General features: G+C 43.9%; 1 protein-coding gene across 1 annotated transcript; it reads right to left on the bottom strand.

Annotated features, from left to right (window-relative positions):
• Nucleotides 1-325: 325 nt before the first annotated feature.
• On the bottom strand, nucleotides 326-23,640 carry ANP32B (acidic nuclear phosphoprotein 32 family member B). The gene is made up of 7 exons (XM_040631649.1): nucleotides 23,290-23,640; nucleotides 14,116-14,265; nucleotides 10,575-10,697; nucleotides 5,011-5,200; nucleotides 2,725-2,849; nucleotides 1,785-1,854; nucleotides 326-775 (listed from the first exon to the last, which is right to left on the bottom strand). Exons 1-7 carry the CDS (start codon nucleotides 23,341-23,343, stop codon nucleotides 708-710), a joined length of 780 nt encoding a protein of 259 aa, XP_040487583.1. The 5' UTR covers nucleotides 23,344-23,640; the 3' UTR covers nucleotides 326-707.
• Between the last annotated feature and the right edge of the window lie 1,051 nt (nucleotides 23,641-24,691).

Genomic DNA, 24,691 nt, shown 5'->3' with positions numbered 1-24,691 from the left:
CGTTGTTTTTTAAAAAAAGTCTACTCCCACGGTAGAGAAATGAGAATCAGATTTAAGTGTTCAAAGATCCTATACACTTGTGCATTTCCTCTCAACAACCATTTCCATAAAAATATCAGAGAAACCAGTTCTTTAGTGTTTTAACATGGGCTTACAATTAAAGTCTAATTTAAAAATGTAAGCATACAAACTAGGCTTTACCAAAGAGGAACGTGTTTATTTCACTTAAAGTCTTTAAAAATACTTTTTTGGCAGTTGACACATAAAATGTCCTAATGTAAAAAAATTTCATTAAAAAGAAAAGAAAAGCATGAAAAAACAGACCCAAAATGTTAAGATTTTATTTACAAAGCTTCTTTGTTGTACAGAAAGTAAAAATGCTGTTACAGTCTCGATGTAACTGGTAGCCACAGACGGCCGGCTCACCAATCACAGCTCTCCACGCTACAGCAAGTCTGACACGAAAACCTAACAATGCTTACAATTTTGTTGGGGTGAAGTCCCCAAGCTTGGTGGTGAATTTCCAAGAGGGGCTAAATGGAGGAAGGTGGAATGTCACAGGAACTATTCTTTGGCTCTTTGGGTGGGTGGGTGTCCTGGGGTTTGTATCACAGCTACTTTTTTTTTTTTTTTTAAACAGCTACCAAATCCATATGAGCAGTCCAACCAATACTGAACAGTTCTTTCTTCGCAAGTTATTTGGGGTCTTAATCATCTTCTCCTTCATCATCTGTTTCTCTCTTCCTCTTTTCACCTTTCCCACTTTCTTCCTCCTCTGCACAATAACAAAAATTCACTTTGAGAAAATCGAAGGGTATTTGCCTGTTATTGCTAATGGAGGTAACAACAACGAACTTTTGACAATTAGGTGATTTAAAAAATGTAAACTTGATTAGGTTGGTAGGATGCTGATTTTAAGAGGTATTAACTAAAAAGCATAAATAGCAACCACTGAACGAAGAAGGGCAAAATGCACAATAGCATCTAAAATGTTAGCAAAGTTAACCCAGTTTTCTCCATTTTAATTTGCTGTCTTTGACTCACATTGTAAAAGTGAGTATTAACTCAAAAGGTATTTCTTAGAATCCTTAGGTATTTGAGCCAAGAATACCTAGATATCGTCCTGGTTTTTCCAGCAAGTAAAAATTCATGGCTATGTCAATGAAATTACCTGAACGTGCAGGATGTTCCTAAAAGTTCCCTAAAGGCAGGTACTGAGCCCTACCTATTGTACTCAGTGTAAATTAAATTAGGCAGTGCCTGGCACAGACAGCAGACGTAGAGAAAGCATGAACCAATGGAAAGCAGAGCAAACAATCTGGTACTCTGAAACCCACACAGGTGAGAATCTATACTTCCAGTGATTAACAAGTAGACAGAGGTTTCATTGGTTTTGGTTGTGGTAGGGAAAAGAAATAACAGTGATAAAGTTGGGAAGGTGCTATTTATACATTCTGCAAAAGTTATGATCCAGTTATTAAGACTTTACTGAAAGAATTCCCAGACCAGAAATCTCACGTGTGGCAGTAATCCAAACGATGGGGTCTAAAAACACACTTGAAGCGTGGGACTGAGGGCAGCCTCCGGCCTGCACCCGGGTGTTACTGCTGCGCGGCAGGAGTCTCGCCCCGCACGGCCGCACTGACAGCGCTTACAAGCGCCTGTGAAGGCCACCGGCGCAAAGGGAATTTTATTTTGTTCTCTGTAGTTTCCAATTAGAAATTAATGGACATTTCCCCATGATTCTTAACTGAGAGGGACCTAAGTGCATGAGTTAGACCCACCTTCATCCTCATCTTCATCCTCATCGTCTTCATCTTCATCAACTTCTCCATCGTGTCCAAATTCTTCTTCCTGAAGAACAGTACACAGCGAGTGCTATTAATTTGCCAACTTGAGAAGTACAGAGAAAAAGATAATTTACCAATAAATGTAACAATTCATCAAGGAGAAAACTTTTAATATTATCTTTATCTATTTTAATGTCCCAAAATCTGTTCATTTTTCTGAATAAGCTTAAATTAAAATTTTCTTTAAAAACTGCTTTCAGAACTTTACTTACTACAGCCTCACATTTTTGTACTACAAAGAAATGTGCTTTTTGATGACTTCTCATGTTCTTTGTCTGTTTTCACAATTTCCTTGAGGTTTGTCAGAGTGAAGTCACTCCCTTCTCCTGTCCTTCCATGGCATTCAGCTCCGCAGAGATACTGTATCACTGGGTATCCTATAAACTAGACTACTTGCTCTTTTAGGACAGGACCACATTCCTGTTTAACTTTGCATCCCCAACTCTTTAAAACAACAGGCATAGGATGTATTTATTGAATTAAGCTGAACATACGAGAATAAGTTCAGACTTGGTGAACATATCCTTCCCTTCAACACAACCAAGGGACAGACAAACCATCAGCTCTCAACAGCTCCAGTTTTCTCACCCTATGGAAAGGACACTCAACTCATTACCTCCTCCCAATAAGTTAAAGGGTCAAAACATCCTGCAGAGCCAAGCACTGTGTCTAATTAGCATTCTGTAAGCATTCCGCTTAGTATTTACTAAAAGGGGGTAAGAATTAAATCAATCAAACTATTAGTCTACAAGTTTACTACTTTCACAGAAGCCCTTTCTTTTCTTTCCTTTTTTCTTAAAAAAAAAAAAAAAAAAAAAGACCTCCACGTTTTTAACTACGAATAGGAAACAGAGCAGGAAACAGCTACACCAACCTCCCCACTGACTTCATCTTCATCTTCTTCCCCTTCTACATCTTCGTCTTCATCTTCATCCTCTTCATCATCAAACTCTTCCTCCTCACCATCCTCATCCTCCTCGTCCTCCTCATCTTCTCCTTCTGAAACAGTCCAAAGGAATTCATTAAATACCCTTGATGGCCCCCGAGGCACACCTGCTTAGGTGATGGGGCGCTTTAGGTCGGTCCACGAGACAAATGCTGGGCTACACCAACGCCTGGGAAACCCGTGCACCGCACTTGCCCCCTTTCTCCCAGGTGGCAGCAACTCAGTCCCTTTGTCCATCAGAGTCCCTTCACATCTGGAGGCCAGGGGTCCTGATGCACTAGCTGTACACTACAAAGTTACTGATGAAAGGAGAACTCCTGGGATTTGCTTCAAAGTAAAGGGGGAAGTGGTTAGGGGTGTGTACATATAATGTAAGATCAGCCATGAACTGGTAATTGTTGAAGCTCACTGATGGGAACATGAAAGTTAGTTTTACTATTATTTCTATCTTTGTCTATGTCTGAAATTTTCCATAATAAAAAGTTACCACACACCGCCCCCCAAATAAATAAATAACAATGAGCTCCTTCTCAGAGGTAAGGGTACCACCACAAAGCCAGATGCCAGAGAGGCACCTGAGAAACACTCATAAGCCTGTGATGGGAGGGTCAGGGTGAGCGGGGAACAAGAGGCAGGCTGAGAGGCACCTGCATGCAACCTCCGTGTCTCCAATGCGTCCGGTGCAGGCCTGGAGGCAAGCGGTTCTTACCTCTCCTGGTCCTGGAGCCTGCTGTGCTGTCCGGCTTCCTAGTTTCTGCATGCTCTTCCCTTTCTTCTCTGCTTGGCTAACACTGATTCAAACCTTTGGGTCTCAGTTAAACATCACTTCCTCAGGCAGACTTGCCAGACCTCCTAATCCCAGCTCGTTTGCTCTCACAGGAGCACCTGATACTTCTCCATTATCACAAGCTTTACTCACTTGTGACTACTTAGCATTTCTCAGTAGACTGTAAAGACCAAGAGGACAGGAACCATGTCCGGTTTTTACTTTCAAAACTATATTCCACGGGCCCTGGTGCATAAGAAATGCTCAAACTTGTTGCCTGACCGATACTCCCTCTCAGGAGCTGCTCTCCACCCTCCAAGGAATTTCCTAATAGGCTCTTGCACACGTGGCCATTCAACCTGTTTAAGGCAAACTTAAATAGATGACAAGAGGCACGAGAGTTTGCAGGAATACCTGTGAAACTTCAGTGAAGGGAGTAAGTGATGTGAACATACGGAACAAAGTGAGACGTCCTACTGTGTCCACTTTACCATTCTACATACCCTCCTTTTTTGCCTTGTCTCAAATCTGCCATAAATCTGCCAAGATGCTACCAGAATATCACACCCTTAATTTCACCCAAGCTGCCTGATGTTTTCCTCCTCTACTTTTCCTGACCATTTGGTTTTGTGTATCTTTACCTTTAAAGAAATTTAAAATAACGCTTCAAATACAGTAATACCACAAATTCCAGCAACATTAGGAATTCTAGGACAGTAACTTTTCTTCATGCTGACTTATGTGAAAACTGATCGCTCTGCTTCCTCTAAGCCACTGGAGAGGCGAGAAACTATTTATCCTGACTGGCTCAGAGTCAGTGAGTCACAGTGCAAGGAGAGCACAAGCCCATCAGGAAAGCTATTTTATTTACATTTGGATACAATGGACTGTACCTAGTATCTATGAAGTGCTAGGCCTTGTGAATAAAGATGAAAAAGACCATTCCTACCCAAGACGATCATCATAGCATAGCTGAAAGGAACAAGAAGAGCAGAGAGTGACAGGCTGAGAGGTAAGCAAAGGGGTGCTTCAGCACGCACCAGGAACCTAACCTAGCTCACGGGCATCAGGAAATGCAATCTGGAAATGTTGACAAAGCTGAGTTTGTAAGGATAAAGTCAGACAGTAACCAAGAAAGGGGAGTAACGAACAAGGCAGGGAGACACGAGATGATGGTCCTTTTAGTAAACTGTAAACCACAAATACTTCAGCGTGTTAGGGCACAGTCTCCAAATTCAAGGCTAACGAACCATTTTTATTTTGATCATTTGAAAGCTTCAATGTCCTAAGAACTTATTAAAATTAAATAGAGGTCCTAGTTCCAAATTTAATGGAAATGCCTATACCCATGGATAGTAATTATTTTTCTCAACAGCAAGAATATTCAATAGCTTATCATGACCTCTGATAGGCAGAAATTAGGTTCAGTGGATGTTACACCCACTTACCTTCATCCTCCTCTTCTTCATCCACACCATCCACCTCGGCATCTGAGTCAGGGGCTTCCCGATCCTCTCGGTCATAGCCATCCAGGTAGGTCAGCTGGGGCAGGAGCTTGAAGACACTCTCTCGGTAGTCATTCAGGTTAGTAACCTCACAGTTAAACAGATCCAGGCTTTTCAGATATTCCAACTTTTTCTGAAGAAAAGGATTAAGAAACAAAATTTCTAAACCAAAGGAACAAAAGCAACAAAACCCATCTCCCGAAGAGGTAAAATTCTAGGCTCTGTATTCATTTAGCTGCTACCGACTCAGCTTTATACATAGGAAAACATTTCAAGTCCTTCGCAACTTTATAACAGGCCACTAGATTTTAGGTTCTACAATCTACCTTCTCAGAGAACTTTTTCTGGCAGCGTTAGTTTTAAGAAAAATGAATTTGAAAAAATATTTATTAAAACTGGATCTTTTCACGGTATAAGACAAATCAGAGTTTTAATAAATTTGGTTCAAAACTAAGTTTTAACATTCAAGTAATCAAATGGCCAACAAGAACTTGCTGGATATCAAGCCTAGTCTTCAAAGCTCTGGGGTGGCAGGATGGGGAAAAAAATTCATTCAATTAATCAAGGCAATCAATCTTGAAGTACTTGAGATTTGTATTCGAATACAGAGATGTGAAACACTAGAGAATGGCATATAATAAAGCAAGAAGTGTAGTGATACAGCAATTCTCCGGGAAGACAGGAGTCAGTACAGGCTGGGGAAATGGAAGGGGCATTCAGAGTTGAAACTTCAGAAAGAAATACTCTTTTTTTTATTTGGGGGGAAAGGATCAACACCATTACCAGACCTTTCTGATACAAATTTCTTCTGATTTTACCATACCCTCAAATTTTGTTGTCAATACCTCATTTATTTAGAACTTTGGTTTAATCTACCTAAAATACAAAGTAATTGGTATCTGAAAGCCTGGGCCAAGGCAAGTTTTCTGAGTAGCCAAAATGGATAAGAAAACGTCCATGTATTTTACTCAGGAGATTCATTTGTTATTACAACTGAGTGCTAGTATTTCAATCCCAGCTCTCGTAAACTGAGACTAAGGATGAAGGGAGACATTAGGAGGACAGAGGTAGTGTATTACAGGCAAGTAGGAGAGAGCAGCAGGAAGTAAGAGCAGACCCTCTCAGGAAGGAGAAGAGGGGCAAGTGTTTAAAAAGCAAACACAGAACATCAAGTAGCATGTAGCCTCGTACCCTCCAGAATAGGGCCAATAAGCCCGGAGGGCATAGGACATGTAGCTTCGTAAATGTCACTTTTAAAGGTTCTGAATCAGGAGAAAAAGCTTGGTATTCTCTGAGAAAGCAGTACCAAAACAAAAAAACTAAGATCTCTGAATGAAGTAAGTTGCAAAAAATAAACACTGTTCAAAGGCTTTGATGCCTTATTGGGAAAACTATTTCAACATTCACAAGGACCCAGGAAGAAATGCGGACAAAAAAAACCTTATCTTCAGGACTTGAGGTATCTTAGTGATTCAGGAGTTATAAAATGATTTAAAAATCTCTACCCTAAAGCAGGGCTTGGCAAAAGACGACTGGCCCATCCTGGCCCACTGTCTGTTTTGGTAAAGTAAGTTTTATTCTAACATAGCCACTTCGTTTATGTACTATGTACAGTTGCTTTTGTGCGAGAATAATGGCAAAGCTGAGTAGCTGCACCAGACCATACGGCCTACAAAGCCTAAATGTCTATCTGGCCCTGCTGAGGAAGGGTTGCTGACCCCTACACTTACAGAATCTTCATCTTCCTGGTCAAAGAAGAGGTTCCCACACTTGTTTTATTTTCACCGAGCAGCCCTTGGGAACAGAGAGCCAGGCAGGGAACACAGAGCAGGGTTACGGCAACAGGCAAATGCACTCCTCAAAACACCAACGTACAATGTGCTTATGTAAGTTAGTCCCCTGAGGTCTTAAGAAAGCTGTCCCCAGACCTTCTAATCATAGGGAGAGCTGCTTTTATGTTGTGTCGTTTTCAGATTAGATTCCCTACCGGGCAGGCCCTGACCTCCAGAAGCCCAGGTAGGACTTCCTGCCAAAGACGGAAAAAATATTGAAATACCACCCCAGACAACTAGCTGGCACATTGGGAACTCTTTTCTCTTCACAGAAAGGCTGTCTCTCTATACCAGCTAAGATACGACCACAAGCAAATTTAGGCAGCTTTCCCAAAGTCTAAAAATTCTTCACTCAAGGGAATGAGCCATTTACTTCTCAAAATTATTCCCTAGAAACGGATGCAGAAAAATGCGTACAACCTCTGATCTTTCCTGCTCTACAGTGCCTCAAGCCCCTTCTCTAGTTCCATCTCCTGTCACAGTATACAGGGCTTCCAAGGCCTGCCTATTTCTGAAACTCCGTGAATCTGGGAGATTTTTGGCTACTTCTTGAGAAAAGAACCCATTATGAATAATTCAAACATGCCAAACGGTATGCTAGAAAACGAAGTGAAAGCAAATAAACAACAAAATTCCAAGTAACTGTAGTACTCTAAACTGTTTAATAAAATTGTGCTTTAAGGCCCAAAATATACTACCCACAGATTATTCAGGAACCCAATGTAATGTGTAAATACTGCTAAAAAACAAAACAAAACAAAAAAAACAAGAAACAAGAAACAAAAAACGCCCAAAAATCAGAATGCTACCACACCAGAAATGTGGCCTAAAACTAATAGGCTAGCCATAATAAACATTAAACATTTTATTAACAATAATTTTGCTTGCCTTCTTAGAATTTAGAAGGGCTTTGGGGGATGGTTTGGATGGCCCAGGTCTCTTAAAAAAGGTGTCCAAGGAAGTTTGAACTGATGCCTTCTTTGTCTCTCGATTAATGTCCCTGTAGCAAGCAGAGGCATTCACAATCATTGCAATGACTGTAAGAACTGGGCTCAAAGTAGACGGTGTTCAAAATGTACGTGGTTAATGAGGATGAGGATGGTGTTGTTCCCACTGAAGAATACTTTCAGAAGACAAAATAGACCCAACATTCCCCCCCTTCACCTTCTCCTACAGTTTTATTTTACTCCACGATATAACTTCAGGAGACCTACCTAGCACCCCCCAAGCATCTGAATAGCAAGTTCAGAAGAATGGTGGGAGGTCAGGCTTTTGCAGATGGCCCTTGGTGTGCAGCACTGCAGCTCTGTCACTGGCTAGCCAGGTGTGTGACTCTGGACAAGGAATTCGGACTCTCCCAAGCCTCAGCTTCCCCATGCATAAAACGAGGGTCATGTTATTTCTATTATCTTTGTAGAAATGTTCTTTTGAGGATTACTAATGAAATAGCATACGTAAAGCATCTACTACAGTGTATGGTACATAGCAGACCCTCCAAAAATGGTAAGCACAACAATGATCATTTCCTATTCTTCACTGTTCTGGGGGAGCTAGACTGTCACAGCCACCAAAGGGCCCTCATACATCACTGACTAGGTCAGGAACGTCTAAGAAAACTCCCATATAACGTTTGCTTCTGCTCTGCCTCTGTGTGCTAAGACACGGACAAAGGCTTCTGGTGAAACATCAAAGAGGACTCGGGTTGCCATGAGAGTTAGGCAACAGCCAGTGATCCAGCATGGGGGGGGGGGGTTACTGTATGGCACTCTGTTCCAGAAAAAAGGGGTTCTTATGCTCACAGTGACCCTGAATCGATACGCCTATCACTGACACAAAAACAGTAAAGAAAGGTTCAGGGTAGCCTGTCAACTGGGAGACACCAGCACTTAATTTAGTGCTCCTGTTGGAATTCCCAGTTTAATGTTAATTTGGGTATGGAATAAATATGAAGGCAAAAAGAACACGTCCCAAGGGCAGTGGAAAGAATGGTAGAGCTGGATCTGAATCTCTACTTTACCACTTATCCTGTGGCCACTGAGTAATTATTTAAGCTCTCTGAACTCGGTTTCCTCATCTCTAAAAAAGGGACAGTTGTTCTTTTTTCTCTGGGTTACAGGAGGATACAAAGGACCAATGTTAATGTCCCTGAATACAGTCAAACTGACTAATGTTTGCTTAAACATTGGAAATGGTGATTGGGTTAGAGGTAAAGAATAGAACTAGTAAAAAGAAAGGAGCCCAAGTATCTGGGTGTAACTATAACGGAACAAAGGGGGAAATTCAAGAAGCAAAAGTGAGAAGCAGGCTCCCAGCATTTGAGACATAGGAGCTAAACATGGTCCACTGAATGAAAGATAAAAATAAAGGGACTTGATAAAAGGCGATTTAACCTATGTTGGAGCAGAGCCTTAATTATTGATTAGGAGGAAAAAGATGCTATAATTCTGGCAGGAAACCCTCTTTGTTAAAAGAAGTCACAATTTAACTCTATCTTCCCTTGAAATATCGACAGAGCATTCTGTACAAGTTAGGTGAAACGCAAATATTTTAATGTACTGTGACATCAAAATAGATAGCGATAGTAGAGAAAGATGCCTTATCCTCTTGGGTTCTGCTTTTCTGGATCCTGAGACAGCTCGTATCTGCTTGCAAAAACCTCTCCCAATTAATGTTTGCATGGTAAGTCAAATGGAAACACTGACTTTATGTATACGTAAAAACAGAAGAAACCATAGGCTTCTTTGGATAGTGTGAAACAAGTTGGGAGTTCCGTTAGCCTTATTAAAATGGAACTCAATGCCAAATTTATAGAACGTTTTATTTAGGCAAATCAGTCACTTAACAATCTTGAATTCATACCACTTTCCAGGTGGCAGCCATACAGAACAGCCTGGGAGGCTGCCCCACATCTTACATTAACCTCTCTCTCCAGCTCTTTTTTCCCCTACAACTTCCATATGGACCGGACCCTCATTAGCGCAGCTTCCCAACTTACAAAGCAAAGTTAAGTGCACTACCTTATTTTATTCTCGGAACTCCTAAGTAAAGTAAGGCAGATCTTATTATCTTCCCTGCTTCATAAGTGAGGAAACTGAGGCCCAGAGAGAAGAAGCAATTTGCCCAAGGTCACACAGTAAGCCTGTAACCCAACTGGCACTTAACTTTTTACTGCTTATCCCAGTAGGAAGACTGAGGACTTTGGGGTTCCCATGCAAAACAAGGCAACAGTGATCCAGCTGGGGCACAAGATCAATTAGAAGACCTAAAACTTACTGGAGCTGTCCTTGGACTGTTCCATCTACAATTCAGATATGCCATCCAGTATGAATAGCTTTTTCTGTAAAAGTATAAAAGTATAGAATAGCCTGGCCAGTTTGAGGAAAAAAATTTAAGATAAATGTTTAAGTCTATGGTCAATATATGAACTTAAAAAGGACAAAAAAAGAAAAGAATTCCCCTTTGAAGGAAACCACCACAGTATCAGGCAGGGAGAGCAAAGCCACAGGAACACATAACTAGAGAGGCCCTGATCTTTAAAACTTCTACAGAAAGTATTATAACAAAAACCACCACCTTCTTGATCAATTATTATTTCCAAGCATTTCCCTTACTATAAAGAAATATGAAAATGAAAATGACCAATAAGTCCTGGTTTCCAAGTTCTCACTTACTTACCAAAGGTTCCAAGGTGCTGATATCTTTCAGTTTATTTCCACTTAAGTTTAGATGTGTAAGATTTGGAAGTTTTTCTGCTAACATATCCAGACCTCCAAAGATTCTATTGTCACTGAGCTCAAGCTGCAAGAGAATATACAACATACACACAAATACACACAGAGAAACACTTATCATTAAGGCATTGTAAGTAGCAAACACAGTTCTTAAATACTTATCAATATCAAATAATCTCTGTTCCTATTAGGGCATGTTTGTTCATTTTGCTTGATTAAAACCAGATAAGTAGTTTACAGATCCCAAAAACATTTTAGGGGAGGCGGTGAAACAGGATGGATTAGAGCTGCATTTCCTTAACCAGCTGCTAATTAAATAGTTTGCTCAAGATCTGGCCCCTAACATCGGTGAATCCATTTTCTAACCTAAAAAGTGGGTCACGGCAAATTAGAATTCTTTGAGAAGTTGCAATAGTCTATACCTGCCAGGAAGGGTAAATGGTCTGTGCATTCTAAGCAGCTTATTCCACGTGCCAAACAAAGCTCACTATGCCCACTTGAAACCTGATCTGGTTCTGCACAGTTCTGACACACTGGAAGGTTCTCTACCTGGAAGAAGGCTACAGGAGTGGCACAGGTCCCAAAGCAAGCCCTTAAAGAAGCTCCATGACCTAGGAAAGTGAGTGGGGCAACAGCTTCAGGGTTGCTGAAACCAACTCCCCGGAGGCCACTTCTTGCATAAACCCAGCACTAGCCTTTATAAGAACCTACTCTAATTTCTTAGTGGCAGGTCAAGTAGCACAGCAACTGGCGTGCCAATGAAGGAATGAGCCTTCACCAAGGAATGAGAATCTGAAGTGTAAGAAATTGGAGCCGGAAAAATTAGACAGTCAAGAGCATATAATTCAAACTCTTCATTTTGCAGATGAGAAAACTCAAGCCACAGAACTGGTTTAAATTCTCTAGTTTAAGTGCCAACAACAATGGCAACTGTGTCTAACTCTAAGACAGTGTCTAAGTGCCAGACACTGTCTGAAACATTAGAAACATATGAGCTCATTTGCTCTTACGATAACCCTATGAGGTAGGTAGAATTATTACCCGCATTTACAGATGAGGAAAATGAACTATAACTCTGTAACTTGCCCTAGATCACACAGCAGTTACAGAGGTGACCAAGGACTTGAAGCCAGGCAGGCTAGCTTCAGAAGATTCGCCCTTCCCACTATGCTACGTACTCAGAATAGCATGGAAACTTCATGTAATTTAGTTTTTGGCATACAATGAAATGTTCGAACTACATGATGCAGAACAGAGGAACTTTAAAAAACTTGAATGTTTGTTGAAAGAATGAGTTTAAAAAACAACTCAAGTCTCCTACTTAGGTGTTACTAAATATTTCAGAAGAGGAAATGCAACATTTCAAAAATATTTTTTTTCCTTCCCATGGGATATTCCAAATTATCTAGTCATGCTCTCGATTTATAAAGACAAGTCTATGGGTGTCTGGGTGGCTCAGCTGGTTAAGCGTCTGCCTTTGGTTCAGGTCACGATCCCAGGGTCCTGGGATGGAACCCCAAGTCAGGGCCCCTGCTCAGCAGGGAGTCTGCTTCTCCCTCTGCCTTTGCCCACCCCCGGCCCATGCTCTCTCACTCTTCTCTCAAATAAATAAAAACTCCTTAAAAAAATTACAAGTCTACCAACAAAGATTCAAGTGTTTATTGAGATTTCAGTAAATCAAAACAAAAACAGAGACCACTTCCCTTGGTTAGTTAGAATATCACACATATGTAATATTCCTATCCTTTCAACATGAATATCTTAGGGAACAGAGATAACAAGGCAATATGCCAAAGCATTTAGTGGCATATTTATTTTGAAATGAAATCAGTGTAAATTTAGGAAACCTGTGATATTTACACACCAAAATTTCTTTCAGAACCTGTTTCTTCTTAAAAAACAATCTGTGCTCCAGGGTAGGAAGAAAATAAAGTCTGCATCAGTTGTGAGAACGTCTTATCTGCCTTTGATTTGTGGATCTCTCCACTCCTCCCTAACTCTGTAAGTGATTAACAAGACTTCAGAAGGATTTGATAAAGCCTCTACACAGATGGTCCCCGATTCACTTCTCTTCTAAGTCTGAAAGTACACAGACCACAGTAAACCAGGAAAATGTATCAGGATGCTAGGAAAACAGAACACAAAATACACACAAGGATCATACTAGCATCCAGTTTATGCAGATACATGCTAGAAAGCCATCAGTTGTTTAATGGGCTAATCAGAGCGCCCAGTGTTACCAATAACCCATGTAAATATAAAAGGATTACACCTGAACCTCTAAAGTAGATGCTTAGCAGAAGAAAGGGAACAATATAGTAATTTAAATATAACAGGATTACTCTTTCTGATAGGAAGCTAAGTTACCTGAAACTCACGAGGACTGCCTAAGCATTCATTACCTCAATAAGGCAATAAATAAAAAAATCTCCTCTCAAGACTCAAGCAAGTTACAGAACAGCCTACCTGCATCTTGCCTAAATCTGATTGCAGATTTCTATGTGTACCTCTGGATAAAAGTTCTGCTTAAATTCCCTAATAAAGTGAACACCAAAACAGTGGAAAAGTCTGCAATACTTACACATACTTTTCATTATGTAATAGAAAAAGTACTGGTTTAGGAAATCAGAGATACAGCTTCTAGTTTTGGCTCTAATACTAACCTCTTTTGTAGGTGGCTTTAGGCAAATCACTCTACCTTTCTGGGCCTACTGCTATGCCTATAAAGCAAGGAACTAGGCTAGAAGACAAAGTTTCTTCCAATTTTGACATTCTGGAGCTCTGAGACAGTTACGTGTGCAAGGACGTGAGAAAACATTTTTCTTTAGGGTTTTTTAAAAATTGGTAGTGGGGGAGTAGTGATTGGCTTATAATTAGACCAATAAAGTACTAACAATGAGCCATTAGCTAGGATGGGAAATACAGTGGCTTTGTTACAATGAATTCTTGCAGTCACAACACATTTTAAACTTTCTAGTCATTAAGAATAACACAATCGGTTTGAATTATCATAGACTACAAATCTGGAAAGTCTTTACTGAAACTTACCCTTAATCAACAAACATAAAACATGAAGAGTGAGAGGCACCTGTGGTTCCTAAACCAGAGCATACTAAGACAAAAACACAGCTAACATTGTAACATATAGCAATTAACAAGTCACAGCTTATGCACAAAATAATTATTCTTCATAACTACTATTCAATGAGCATCTAACATGTATTATTTCTAAACATTCCAGCAGTTCTATAAGGCTGGGTGGTATCACCAGTTTACAGGTGAGAAAATTGAGCCTTAGAGAGATTAAGTAACCTGCAGAAGATCATCCATCAGGGAACTAGTGGAGCTGGAATTCAATCCCAGACATGCCCAGGTCCAAAGGCCACGTGGTTTCTGCTACACTAACTGCTTCCTTACAGGTAAAATCATGGATGTTTCCCTTCTCAGGATGTTCTCTTTTTTACTGCTAAGGAAAAAGTACTTACCTTTTTCAATTTAGGTAGTTTGGGGAGATTTGAAACTGAAATCAAGCCTACGTTTATTAAACTGAGGAACTCTAAGTTCACAAATTCAGCTGTTAAGCCCTCAATTTTCCCATCATTTGATTTGCAATTATCCAGGACAAGTTCTCGAACCTGTGGATGACAAAGGGAAAAAAAAGAAAAAAAAAATAAACAAGCTTTCAAAGACATACATAAAACAAAGAATAAAGCAAAACCTACAACCATGAACACCCGGCAAAAGCATCCACATACAGCAGCAGCCTCTACTTAGACCCAAATCACACTTATAAATAAATGAAAAATGATTAAGCCTTTAGTAACAATATACTAATAGATATCAAGGATGGAATGTTACACCATGGTATAAAGATTTAAACTTTTTACTTACCAGAGACAGAACTACAGTTCTTAAAATATAAGAGAAGAATCTATATCCCCCATATTCCTTTTCCCAAGTCTGTTCTCCAAGAGGGAGCTATAACTATAAAAGCAGAGAAGACACTACCCCTTACCCCACTGGCTGAGTCTCCCTCAAGGCCCAGGGGACTGACACAAGGAAAAGAGGAAAACTTTACTTTTCCTATCAAATTCCTAAGAGATTCTGGCAACAGGTTTCTGCACTATACATGTCCACTTTCGGTTTTATTAATCTTTACTAAGTTTATCTTGATAATCAGAAGGGGTCAAGATGCAAGAGGCCTTAATTCAAAACAAAGATCAATTTGGGTTACATGTGTATTGCCAGGGGAGAAAACTGTTAGACATTAAATTAGGTTCCTTTTCCAGGCCATAAAATCTCCTCCTTTGTGGGTCCTGAAATTCAGAATTCCAATCCATCCAAGGGTATCATATCTGAAGATTGTATTTATTTGTATTTATTATTTTAAAGTAAGCTCTACACGCAGCATGGGACTTGAACTCCTGACCCCAAGATCGAGAGTGCATGCTCTACTGACTGAGCCAGCCAGGCGCCCCACAATTTTAAATACTGATCAATTAATAAACAGTCTACTGTGTATCTACCATGTTAATCCCTACTTCCATTCTTGCTCTGTGGTTGACTCTGAAACTTGCAACTTTTAAACACATTTTGGTCAACTTACAGTAATGCAAATTAGAGTTAACGGCCAAAGTCACTCTTGCAGTGAATCTACCATGTTAAACAGCATTAATCAAGCATGTATATGGAAAGGAGATGCTCATAGTTCTAAAATGAGAATATGAGCTAATAATGTCTTCATCCTCCCATACAAAATCCAATGATACTACTCTGGTAATTGCTATCATTTACGGTGAACTTACTCATTCTTTGCATCACCACACCCTCCCCCCCATTTACAGAGATAGAGTCAGCGATACCCACACCACCACAACTTCTCACTTGCTTCTTTACTACTTCTCACTACCCTGTCTACTGTCTACTTCCTCCTCCTAAGCCCTGGTTACAGTTAGGATACATGCAGGCCAATTACACCTTTTACTTCTTTCTTTCCCTCATTCCATGTTTCTTTACACACTCTGCCATTTTCCCCTTTTCTGGGGAAAATCACATCTGAAAACTTAAGGAGTCACGTGAGAAGGGGTGGGCTCTGGAAACAGATGCCAAGGTCATATCCTGGCTCAACCACTTAACAACCTGTGTGACCTCAGAAAAGCCACTTAACTTCTCTGTGCCTCAGTTCGTCATCCGTGAAGGGGAGATAATAGTATTCAACGGCATGGAGTTGCAGAGGAATAGCACCTGGAACATACTAAATAGCTAAAAAAGTAACCTCTGGGGAAAGGGATGAGAGGAATGACAGGGACCTCTGCTGTTTATTCATATCTGTACTGAGCTTTTTATAAGCATGTATTTCTTTTGTATAAAAAAAAAAGTAAAACCAACAAACCATAAAAATAAAGTCAACTGTAATTGCTCACACATCTAATCCAGCAATACAACTAAAAGTTCTCATTCGGTTTGGGGGATTTTCTATGACTGTATCTCACAGAGAATCCAAATTATTATACAGAATGACACTAATATGCCAAAAGCCAAGTGAGGAGGGACTAGAGTTAGCCATATTGCCTCCCGGCTCACTGGGTGAAATCACCTCTCGGATATTTCTTTCAACTGGTAAAATTCCACTGTAACTACAGTCATCAAAAACTACCATAAAGATTCAAGTGTGAGCTAAAACAGGTTTGCTGAACCAACAGCAGAATAGGAATCAAAAGGAGGGAATTGGGAGAATAAAAAAAAAAAAGATGTTAAATGGTTCAAATCTGCAGGTTTATTTGCTGGGTGTGGAAGATGATGGAGGGGAAGCTGAAGTCTGGCTTAAAGAAATAGGAGCCACGTAGCTAGATGGAAATAAGTAGGGAACAGTTTTCTGAGGGGCAGATAAAATAAATACCATGAGGGATACTGAGTTTAAGGTTCCCTTGGGATGTCTGGTTTAAGCATCCCCAGACAACTGGACATGTGGTCTGATGCAGAGGAGGACTGTCAGTTCTGTATTTGGAGTCATCAGGGCAGAAACGAGTGGAAGGATGGAACCCCTAGGAAGAGGACCAAGGACAGAACCCTGGGGAATGTGCAAAAAAGACTTCAGAAGAATCAGGAGTGGTACCAATGGTGAAGCATTGGTTTGAAACACCTGTAAAGGTTTCTGAAATAAGGCACAAGAAGTCATTGAGGAAAGGACTGAAAAAAATTAGAAAACAACTTCAATGCCCATCAACAAGGGACTCATTTCCAGGATATACTGTGGGATGAAAAATGTGCAGAATGAATTCACTTTCTTATATACATAGAAAATCTCTCAGGAAGAGAAAGTGAGTGGCTAGGAGACCTTCCTATATAACCTTATTTAGCGGGCACCTGGGTGGCTCAGTTGGTTAAGTGTCTGCCTTTGGCTCAGGCTGTGATCCCACCGTCCTGGTGGTCCTGGTGATCAAGTCCAGGGTCAGGCTTCCTGCTCAGCGGGGAGTCTGCTTCTCGCTCTGCCGCCCCCCCACTTCTGTTCTCTCTCTTTCAAATAAATAAATAAAATCTTTAAAAAATCTTACTTAGCATTTCAATGATAATATTAATCTATTAAAAGAATAAAGATTTAAAAAGTCACCACTAGACTTCAAGCTTCATGATGGGTAGGGTCATGTCTATTTTAGTCATCGCTATACCCCAGTATGAGAAAAAGCTTTCACAACTCTTAAATGATGAAAACTGGTCACAGGCTTGTCAGAGTACTGTCTACAGGTTTGTGTCAGGATTGTAGGGGATTAAGCAGATGCAGCAATAGAAAGTTTGGATATAAAAGAGAACCTCTTTCTGATCACAAGCATTATCACATCAATGCAAGAAATATTTGAAGACCCGGACGGATACAGGTGTAGGTGAGTTTATATAATGGGAGAGCAAGAAGTTCAGGGAATACACACCTGAGACTTTTAAATTTTCTCCATGAGTAGAAGGTAACAGAATTTACTGGGGTGAGTCAGGCAAAGGATTGTATGGCTCAGCAGAGAAGGCATGCCCCTTGACTTTTCCAGGAAGGCTGAAGTAGTACTAAAGAAATGTGGCACCCCCGGAACAGAATGCCAGAGGCAGAGTAAGAGGACAAGCCTCTGGGGAAAATGCACAGAACAGAGGGAATTCTTTTTTTTTTTTTTTTTAAAGATTTTTATTTATTTATTCGACAGAGATAGAGACAGCTAGCAAGAGAGGGAACACAAGCAGGGGGAGTGGGAGAGGAAGAAGCAGGCTCATAGCGGAGGAGCCTGATGTGGGGCTCGATCCCATAACGCCGGGATCACGCCCTGAGCCGAAGGCAGACGCTTAACCGCTGTGCCACCCAGGCGTCCCAGAACAGAGGGAATTCTTGAAGAAAGCAGAGACCACAGGGTTCCACTTGGGGCTGTGCCCAAGGACACCAGGTCTGGAAAGCCAACCCTCAGCAGCCTTCTTCTAGCCCGTCTAAAGTTCTAAACAGGAGCACAGTGAAAGGCGTCTGCTCTCAGGCAGTGTGTCAGCAGCATTTGAGACAACTAAGCCTTCCCTCTGCCCTATTCCTTGCTATGGAAGGACCCTGGCTTGCTTGCAAGGGATAGAACTGTGGGAGAGGGGACAGTGGGAAGAGAGTTGGGGGTAGATAACCCTGTGGCCTCCCAATCTAGACCCAGAATAAATGAGGGATTCTAATCAAGAAAAAATGGCCCTAGTTTCTCCTTCTTATGTTCCAAATCCTCACAGAGCTACTATCTAAGGAGGTAAGGTTGGGCAGGCATTTGTACATTTGCATTTACAAGTCAGAGACCTATTTGGTCCAAGATAAAATTAGCTGGCCTTCTGCTTAAAGTTAGACAGTTTAACTTAAGAGACCAAATTACTCTTCATCCTTCATTTTCCAATTAAACTAGTTTTTTCAAATATGAATTCAAGGTAAATACTTTAAAAATAATCCATATTATTTCCTATTTAACTTGTTTTTGTTTTCTGCAACTATCAGAAAAACAATACTATTTTCTACTACTTTTTAACTGAAAAATCTGAAATATTACTGTAGGCAAGTTATGGCAATTGGTGCTAGGGGCCCCAGAGAAAATCAAGCAATTTTCCTTTCATCCTCTCCAACTTGCTCTCACTTTCCGCTCCCCTGGCTACTCAAATCAATTTTACCTAACTGGTTTGGAACTGGTTGGGTGAGCTTCCCCAGTTAGAACGGTTATAATTGTTGTGTGGGGGGGGGATGTATGGAGGAATTACAGATCATTTTGAGTTATCAATTCCTTTAATTAAATTAGAAAAGCAATAGATGGTTATTGTAGTTAAGTGAAATAATCCAAAAATGTTGAAAAAGTAACTCCTGCCATCCTTGCCAACTTTCATTCTTCTGAGTTAACCAGTGTTCAAACCTTCTACCTTACCATTATTTTAAATAATGTTTTCAAAATGACAGAACAAATTTATATTAATGGTTCTCAACTGTATTTAGGTGACAGAACTGTCAGCATGAAAGAAGGAAACCCCCATATCCTACTGGTGGGTAGGTAAAGAAAGGAACCATTCTAAACTACAATTTGACAGAAGACAGATTCACATTACGAGATATTCATTTCAGTACTATTTAAAATGGCAAAAACCTTCTAACCAACCCCATAAATTATGATCTATGCAGACAGTAACAATGAGACTGCAAAATAATAGTGACATAAAGTTTACTGTATTTATACAAACAATATATGCATTACTAGAATTTAAATTTGGAAAAAAATAAATATTTTGGTAGACTGTCTATCTGAATGTCTAGATGGTAGAAATCTCACACACACACATATGCCCATCCTATTTTATTTTTGTTTATCTGTATCAACTATTTTTGGCGTACCTGTACCTACTTTTTTTCTTCAATTTACATATAATACTTAAAAAGTGAAAAAAAAATTAGTTGCTATGCAACCAATTAGAACATCCCATTGTGCTGAAAATTACATTAACAGACACAAGATGGCAGAAGTTGGGGAAAAATTTTTAAAAAGGCATAAAGTAGAGGAATCTGTAAAGTGTCTCCTAAGACTACTCTTACTTATAGGAGAGGAATGCCTAGTCTTCGCACACAGCCCACGGGAGTCCCACAGAGGCATCCACTGTACCACAGGAATTGCCTGGCTTTCTAACTTTGAATGGAAAACCCAAACAGCTAACATCAAGGCTAGCTGTCCTTAGACACAGAGTTAATAAGGTGCTCATAACAGAGTGCCATGTTTGGTGCAATGGAAGGATGAGAGCCTCACATAAAGAACGGGTATTTTTTCCATTTTGGAATATAACTAAATTATCTCTCACTACCCCATCAGTGTCTCATTTCATATCTGAAAATACCACCAATTTCTGTGGTGTATATGGTATGTTCTAGCCATGCAAATATTTTTCTTAGTGAAGTAACTGACAATACAAATATTTTGTATAAAATATTTCTTATCCTTGCCTATATTTTAAAATGGTGACGTCCATTCTTTATGCAGGTCCCCTCTTAAATGTGCATACTTGTGTTTATAAGGAATAGGAATACAGTAATAGGTGTACTGAACCTATTATCTTGGTCTGGCATACCCTAGATAAGGAACACAAGAAGGTAAAAGTGTTACCAGGGTCATCTTCAAACCTCAAAATAAAAACAAAAAAGCCACACACTCAAAAAAAGCTCATCTGGTCTTAAGGGGAAAAAAATTACAAAAAACATTTGTGATCAAACCTCTACACTCCTCAAACACTTAGTTCTCACTTGACGGCATTAAGGTCAACCATGGGATGCACGTGTGCATTTAAGAGCCTCCTGTCCATATTATAACTGTACATCCAATGAAGAAAAGGTTTTCTTTTCCCAAATGAGAAGAGTCTGCAAGATCCCAGAGGCCAAGCCTACTCTTTAACAGCTAGCCCCACAACAAACATAAGGAGCCATGTGACTGAGTTGAGTTTTAAAGGAATCCTCTGAGAGGATTTTTAACTTTTTATTTGCCTCAAGGATGATTCTTTTGTGCAAAACACTATTTAACTCTTTTAGAATTTCCTTCAAAATCTACAGCATTTTCCCCCCAGAAAGCCTTCAATTTAAGATCAAAGCTTCCCTCTCTTAAGAACCTAACTCTTGCTGTCTCAGTCTCCTCCTCAGAGGGAGCCTTTCTTTACCTGTCCCCCAACCTTAGCAGGCTTCCAGGACGCTCCCAAAGCCCCTAAATTGCACCAGTGCAACAGATACCACAGGGTTCTGAAGCTCCAGGATGGAAGGGATTGCTCTCTGTCTAGTTCACCCTGCTTTTCCAGGCCCTGCCATACTGCTGGTACTCAAATATTTATTTAATAAACCAGTGGATTGCTGTAGGCTAGTGCTGTCCAGTAACAGTAGCCACTAGTCACCTGCTGCTTTTGAGCACTTGAAATGTCGACAGTGCAACTGACAAACTGACTTTTAATTTAACGCTAATGAACAGTCCCATGACTGACCTGTCTTTGGCAAAAGCGTAAGGCCTAAGTTGATTACTTGAAAAGTTAACACCTGCTCCTATTTAAGTAGTTCTAAAAAGTAATATACTGGTTACCGCATTAAGTGAAAAAATTCCATATAATGGGAACATCAGCCCAGTTGTGTTTCCCAGAGGGGACAACACGCTCTTACCAAGTACTTTAGTTTTCGCACAAAGAATTGAAATTCTAGATATCAAAGCGCTTTGAAGATCCACGTGCGTACTTTTGGAAATTTTGGTTAACTACTCCACATTCTATGGACTCGCAGCTACGCAGCAATAATGCAAAGGTCTGAAGTTAACTCCTCAAAATGAGAATACAACTCTTCAAGTTTTAGGGTGCGAAAACGCTTAACCGTTCAATACACTAGCACGTGGCCAACACAAAATGTCTGACTGTGGACGGAGGGGACGGCAGTGGTCGAACCTCAACCTGAAACCAAGGGGACCACGTGGAAACACCCACCCATCAGGTCCTCCAGGGACACGCCGGGCGCGTGGCCCGGTATCCCATTTGTGGGGACACCAGGCGAACGCTGGTTGATGAATTTCCACAAGTTGGCGACTTGTTACAGCTACCTGACTGCACGACGCGCGCCCGTCGCTCGACTGAGGCAGGGTGGGAGGACTTCCCCTGGGCTTCCCCAAGGCCAGGGAACGCCACTCACCCGAGGCCCGGGTCTGGCGGAGGCGCGGCCACCCCGCGCGGGCGCCGAGAAACATGGCCCCGCGCCCGGCAGCCGGGAGGGTAGGGGTGGAGAAGAAAGGCGATTCTCAAAGACCCGCCCGCCGCTCACGCAGCCGCCGCGGCGAGTGCCGTTCTCCCTGGAGCACGTGCGGGGGCAGAGGCCGCCGAGACCGCGCGGCCCGCGAGCTCAGCGGAGGCCCGCCCGCACCCCCGGCGCCTGGCTCGGGCGGAGGCGGCCGCCTGGCGTTGCCCTTTTAAGAAGGGGGGAGGGGGACGGCAGCGCGCCCGAGAGGACTCGAGTCAGGAGAGGACTCGAGTCAGGAGAGGACTCGAGTCAGAAGAGTCCGCGGCGGCCGCACGCGCGGCTTCCGCCAGTGCAAGCAGAGCCCCGGCGAGGCGGGAGCAAAACAAGCCACAGGCTCGCCGGCAGCGGCGACCCAAACCCACAGGCCGACTTACGCGGCGGAGGGAGACGAGCGTCCGCCAACATGGCGCTGTGTCCGACCGTGGCGCGCCCCGGCTGGCGCGAGGAGCCGCAGCCCGCCCACACCGAGGGGCCAGACTCCGGGCAGGGGCCCCGGGCTCCGCCGCCACGGCGCGGAGGAAAGGCGAAGCCGACGCCGCCGCCACAACGGCTGGCCTTGGCCGACCGGGGCACGCCCTGGGGGGCCGGGAGTGGGGAAGGCCCGGAGGACGAAAGGGGAGTGAGAGAAATGGGGGCGAAAGTTTTATTTTTAGGCTTGAAAAATGGCGGGAACCGCGTCCTTTTTTCAAACTTGGCCTCGGGAGGGGCGGCAGTTGCGCCACCTCCGCCGCCCGGCTCGCCCCTCCCCCGCTCCGCGCGCGCTAAGCCGCGCCCGCCCAAGACCCCGGGAGCGCGAGGGGGGCTCCTCGCCCCCCTCAGAGGCCGACAGCCCCCTCCTCACTCTACGGCCCCTGGCCTCGGCCCGGCCGGCGCCAACCGCGAGGCCCGACCGGAGGAGTCCCCGCCCCGCCCGAGCCCCTTCCGCGGCCGGCCCGGGGCGCGCGGACCCCGGCGGGCCCAGCCCCGGCAAGCCGCGCGGCTCCTCGGCAGGCCGGGCCTCCGCCCGGCCGCGCATCCCGGGAGGCTGCAAACATGGCTCCCAGCATTACACAACCCCCTCCTCCCTCCGTCGCCGCCGGCCACACGCACACGCGCTCCTCCGGGAAAGGACCCCGGCGGGCGAGGAGCTCAAAGTTTGCTTTCCCCCACCCCACAGCCTTCCCCAGACGGCCGCGGGGGCCCGCGGGCGCCAAAGAGTTAATCCCCGCGCGCTCGCTCCCCCCCTCCACGCCCGCCCGCCTTCCCCGTCCGAGCCCGCGAGCTGCGCCCTTCTCCGAGCCGGGGCCGGCGAACCCGCGGCCCGGGCCCCGCAGGTGGCCACCATTACATGCAAGTCATCGGGGGGGAGAGAGCGCCCGACGGGGGTTCTGCTTACAGCTGCCGGGGTCCGGTTCCTCAGCTCCAGGTGGATCCTCCTCTTCATGTCCATGTTTCCCTCGTCCCCCCTCTTCAAACTTAACTTTCCGCGGCGGGGGCGGAGGGGGGAGAGGCGTCCCGGCCTGCGCAGCGAGGGCCGTCGGAAGGGGTCTGCTGGCGGCAGAGGCCGGCTGTGCGGTCCCAGGCACGGGCGGCGTGCGGGCTAGCGAGCGGAGCCCCCGGAGCCAAGTTACTCACGGGAGCGGACAGAAACCATGGAGGGAAAAGGGGGCTGGAGCGCAACTCTGGTCTCACTACCGCCGCCCCCGGCCGCGGCCCCGCACTGCGCTTAAACCGGCGACGCGGCGCGGGCGGCTGCTCGGCTCGACTCGGCCCCGTGCGGCGCTGCTCGGCTCGGCGGCCGCGGCTGCACCAAGGACGGGGCGGGGAGACGCGCGGCGGGAGGGGCGGGGGGAAGGCGCAGCCCCGGGGACTGGAGCGACTTCCTCCCTCCCTCCGACTGCACGTGGGGTGGCTGATGTAAGACCTTGCTCGGGGGGCTTCCCCGCCAGCCTCCGAGCCGAGACCCCCGGGCCCCACCTCGCCGCGCTTGGAGGCGGGTCTCCGGCCCGCGCTTGGACGTTTGCCCGGGGGAGCTGCTGGGAGGCCTTACAGTCGGGCTGCGGGGGGCCGTAAGGCCAAGTCCGTCCTCGGAGGCTCGACCAAGCCAGCCCGACGTCCACTAAGTCGGGAGACGTGAAGGGAGCGCGGGACGGGACTTTCAGGCTTGTCTTCCTCCCCTTCACGCAGTACGGGGCCCACAATCCGAACTCCGCTCTCCTCGTCTGGGCGGGGGAGGGCAGTGCTGCGAGGACCCCCCGTCGGGGGCGGACCCGCTGCCGGCCCGCGTCGTACCGCGTGGCACCGGGTGGAGTCGGTCTTCGCGGCCTGCGGGCACCGCACAACCCCGGCCGCCCTCCGGAGCCACAGAGGAGCCGAGTGTCCCCGAGTTTAAGAGAATCTCCCTGGGTTTTTTCCTAACATTTAAATATAGGATCGCGAGGCAGCAATTAGCATTTCTAATGGGGTCTCGGAGTTTTACAGAGTTTTCCCGCAGACTTTTATCTCCTTTATTCCACAGGGCACCCCTGTGAGGTGTGTAAATTCTCGGTGGGCTCTGTTTCGGCGAAGCTTGGCAGGTAGCCTTTTGTAATGGTCTGGCTCAGAGAGCAAGCGCTCTGAGAGCCAGGGTTAGAGCCCTAAGTTTGCTTTGCAGACCTCCGGGGAGTCATGTAAGGGGTATTAAGCCTAAAATAAGTAAATGTGTCATGTGTCAAATCAGATGCCATCTTCATAGAGGCTCCAAAGATTGAAAGCAACTTATGAATAGAGAAAAACGCACAATTCTATGCAATCACCTA

This window comes from Ursus maritimus, unplaced genomic scaffold, assembly GCF_017311325.1.
Source record: "Ursus maritimus isolate PB19 unplaced genomic scaffold, ASM1731132v1 scaffold_17, whole genome shotgun sequence".
Classification (NCBI taxonomy): domain Eukaryota; kingdom Metazoa; phylum Chordata; class Mammalia; order Carnivora; family Ursidae; genus Ursus; species Ursus maritimus.
The sequence above is the reverse complement of the archived record's forward strand: the minus strand, read 5'-3'. Positions and strand labels throughout refer to the sequence as shown.

What these genes read in the sequence shown, in the direction of transcription:
- ANP32B (XM_040631649.1), bottom strand. Translation starts at nt 23,343, where the DNA reads ATGGACATGAAGAGGAGGATCCACCTGGAGCTGAGGAACCGGACCCCG. An exon ending in AACTACCTAAATTGAAAAAG is followed by an intron (nt 10,698 to 14,115) that starts GTAAGTACTTTT and finishes ATTCTCTTGCAG; the next exon opens with CTTGAGCTCAGTGACAATAG. An exon ending in AAGATGAAGTCAGTGGGGAG is followed by an intron (nt 1,855 to 2,724) that starts GTTGGTGTAGCT and finishes ACTGTTCTTCAG; the next exon opens with GAAGAAGAATTTGGACACGA.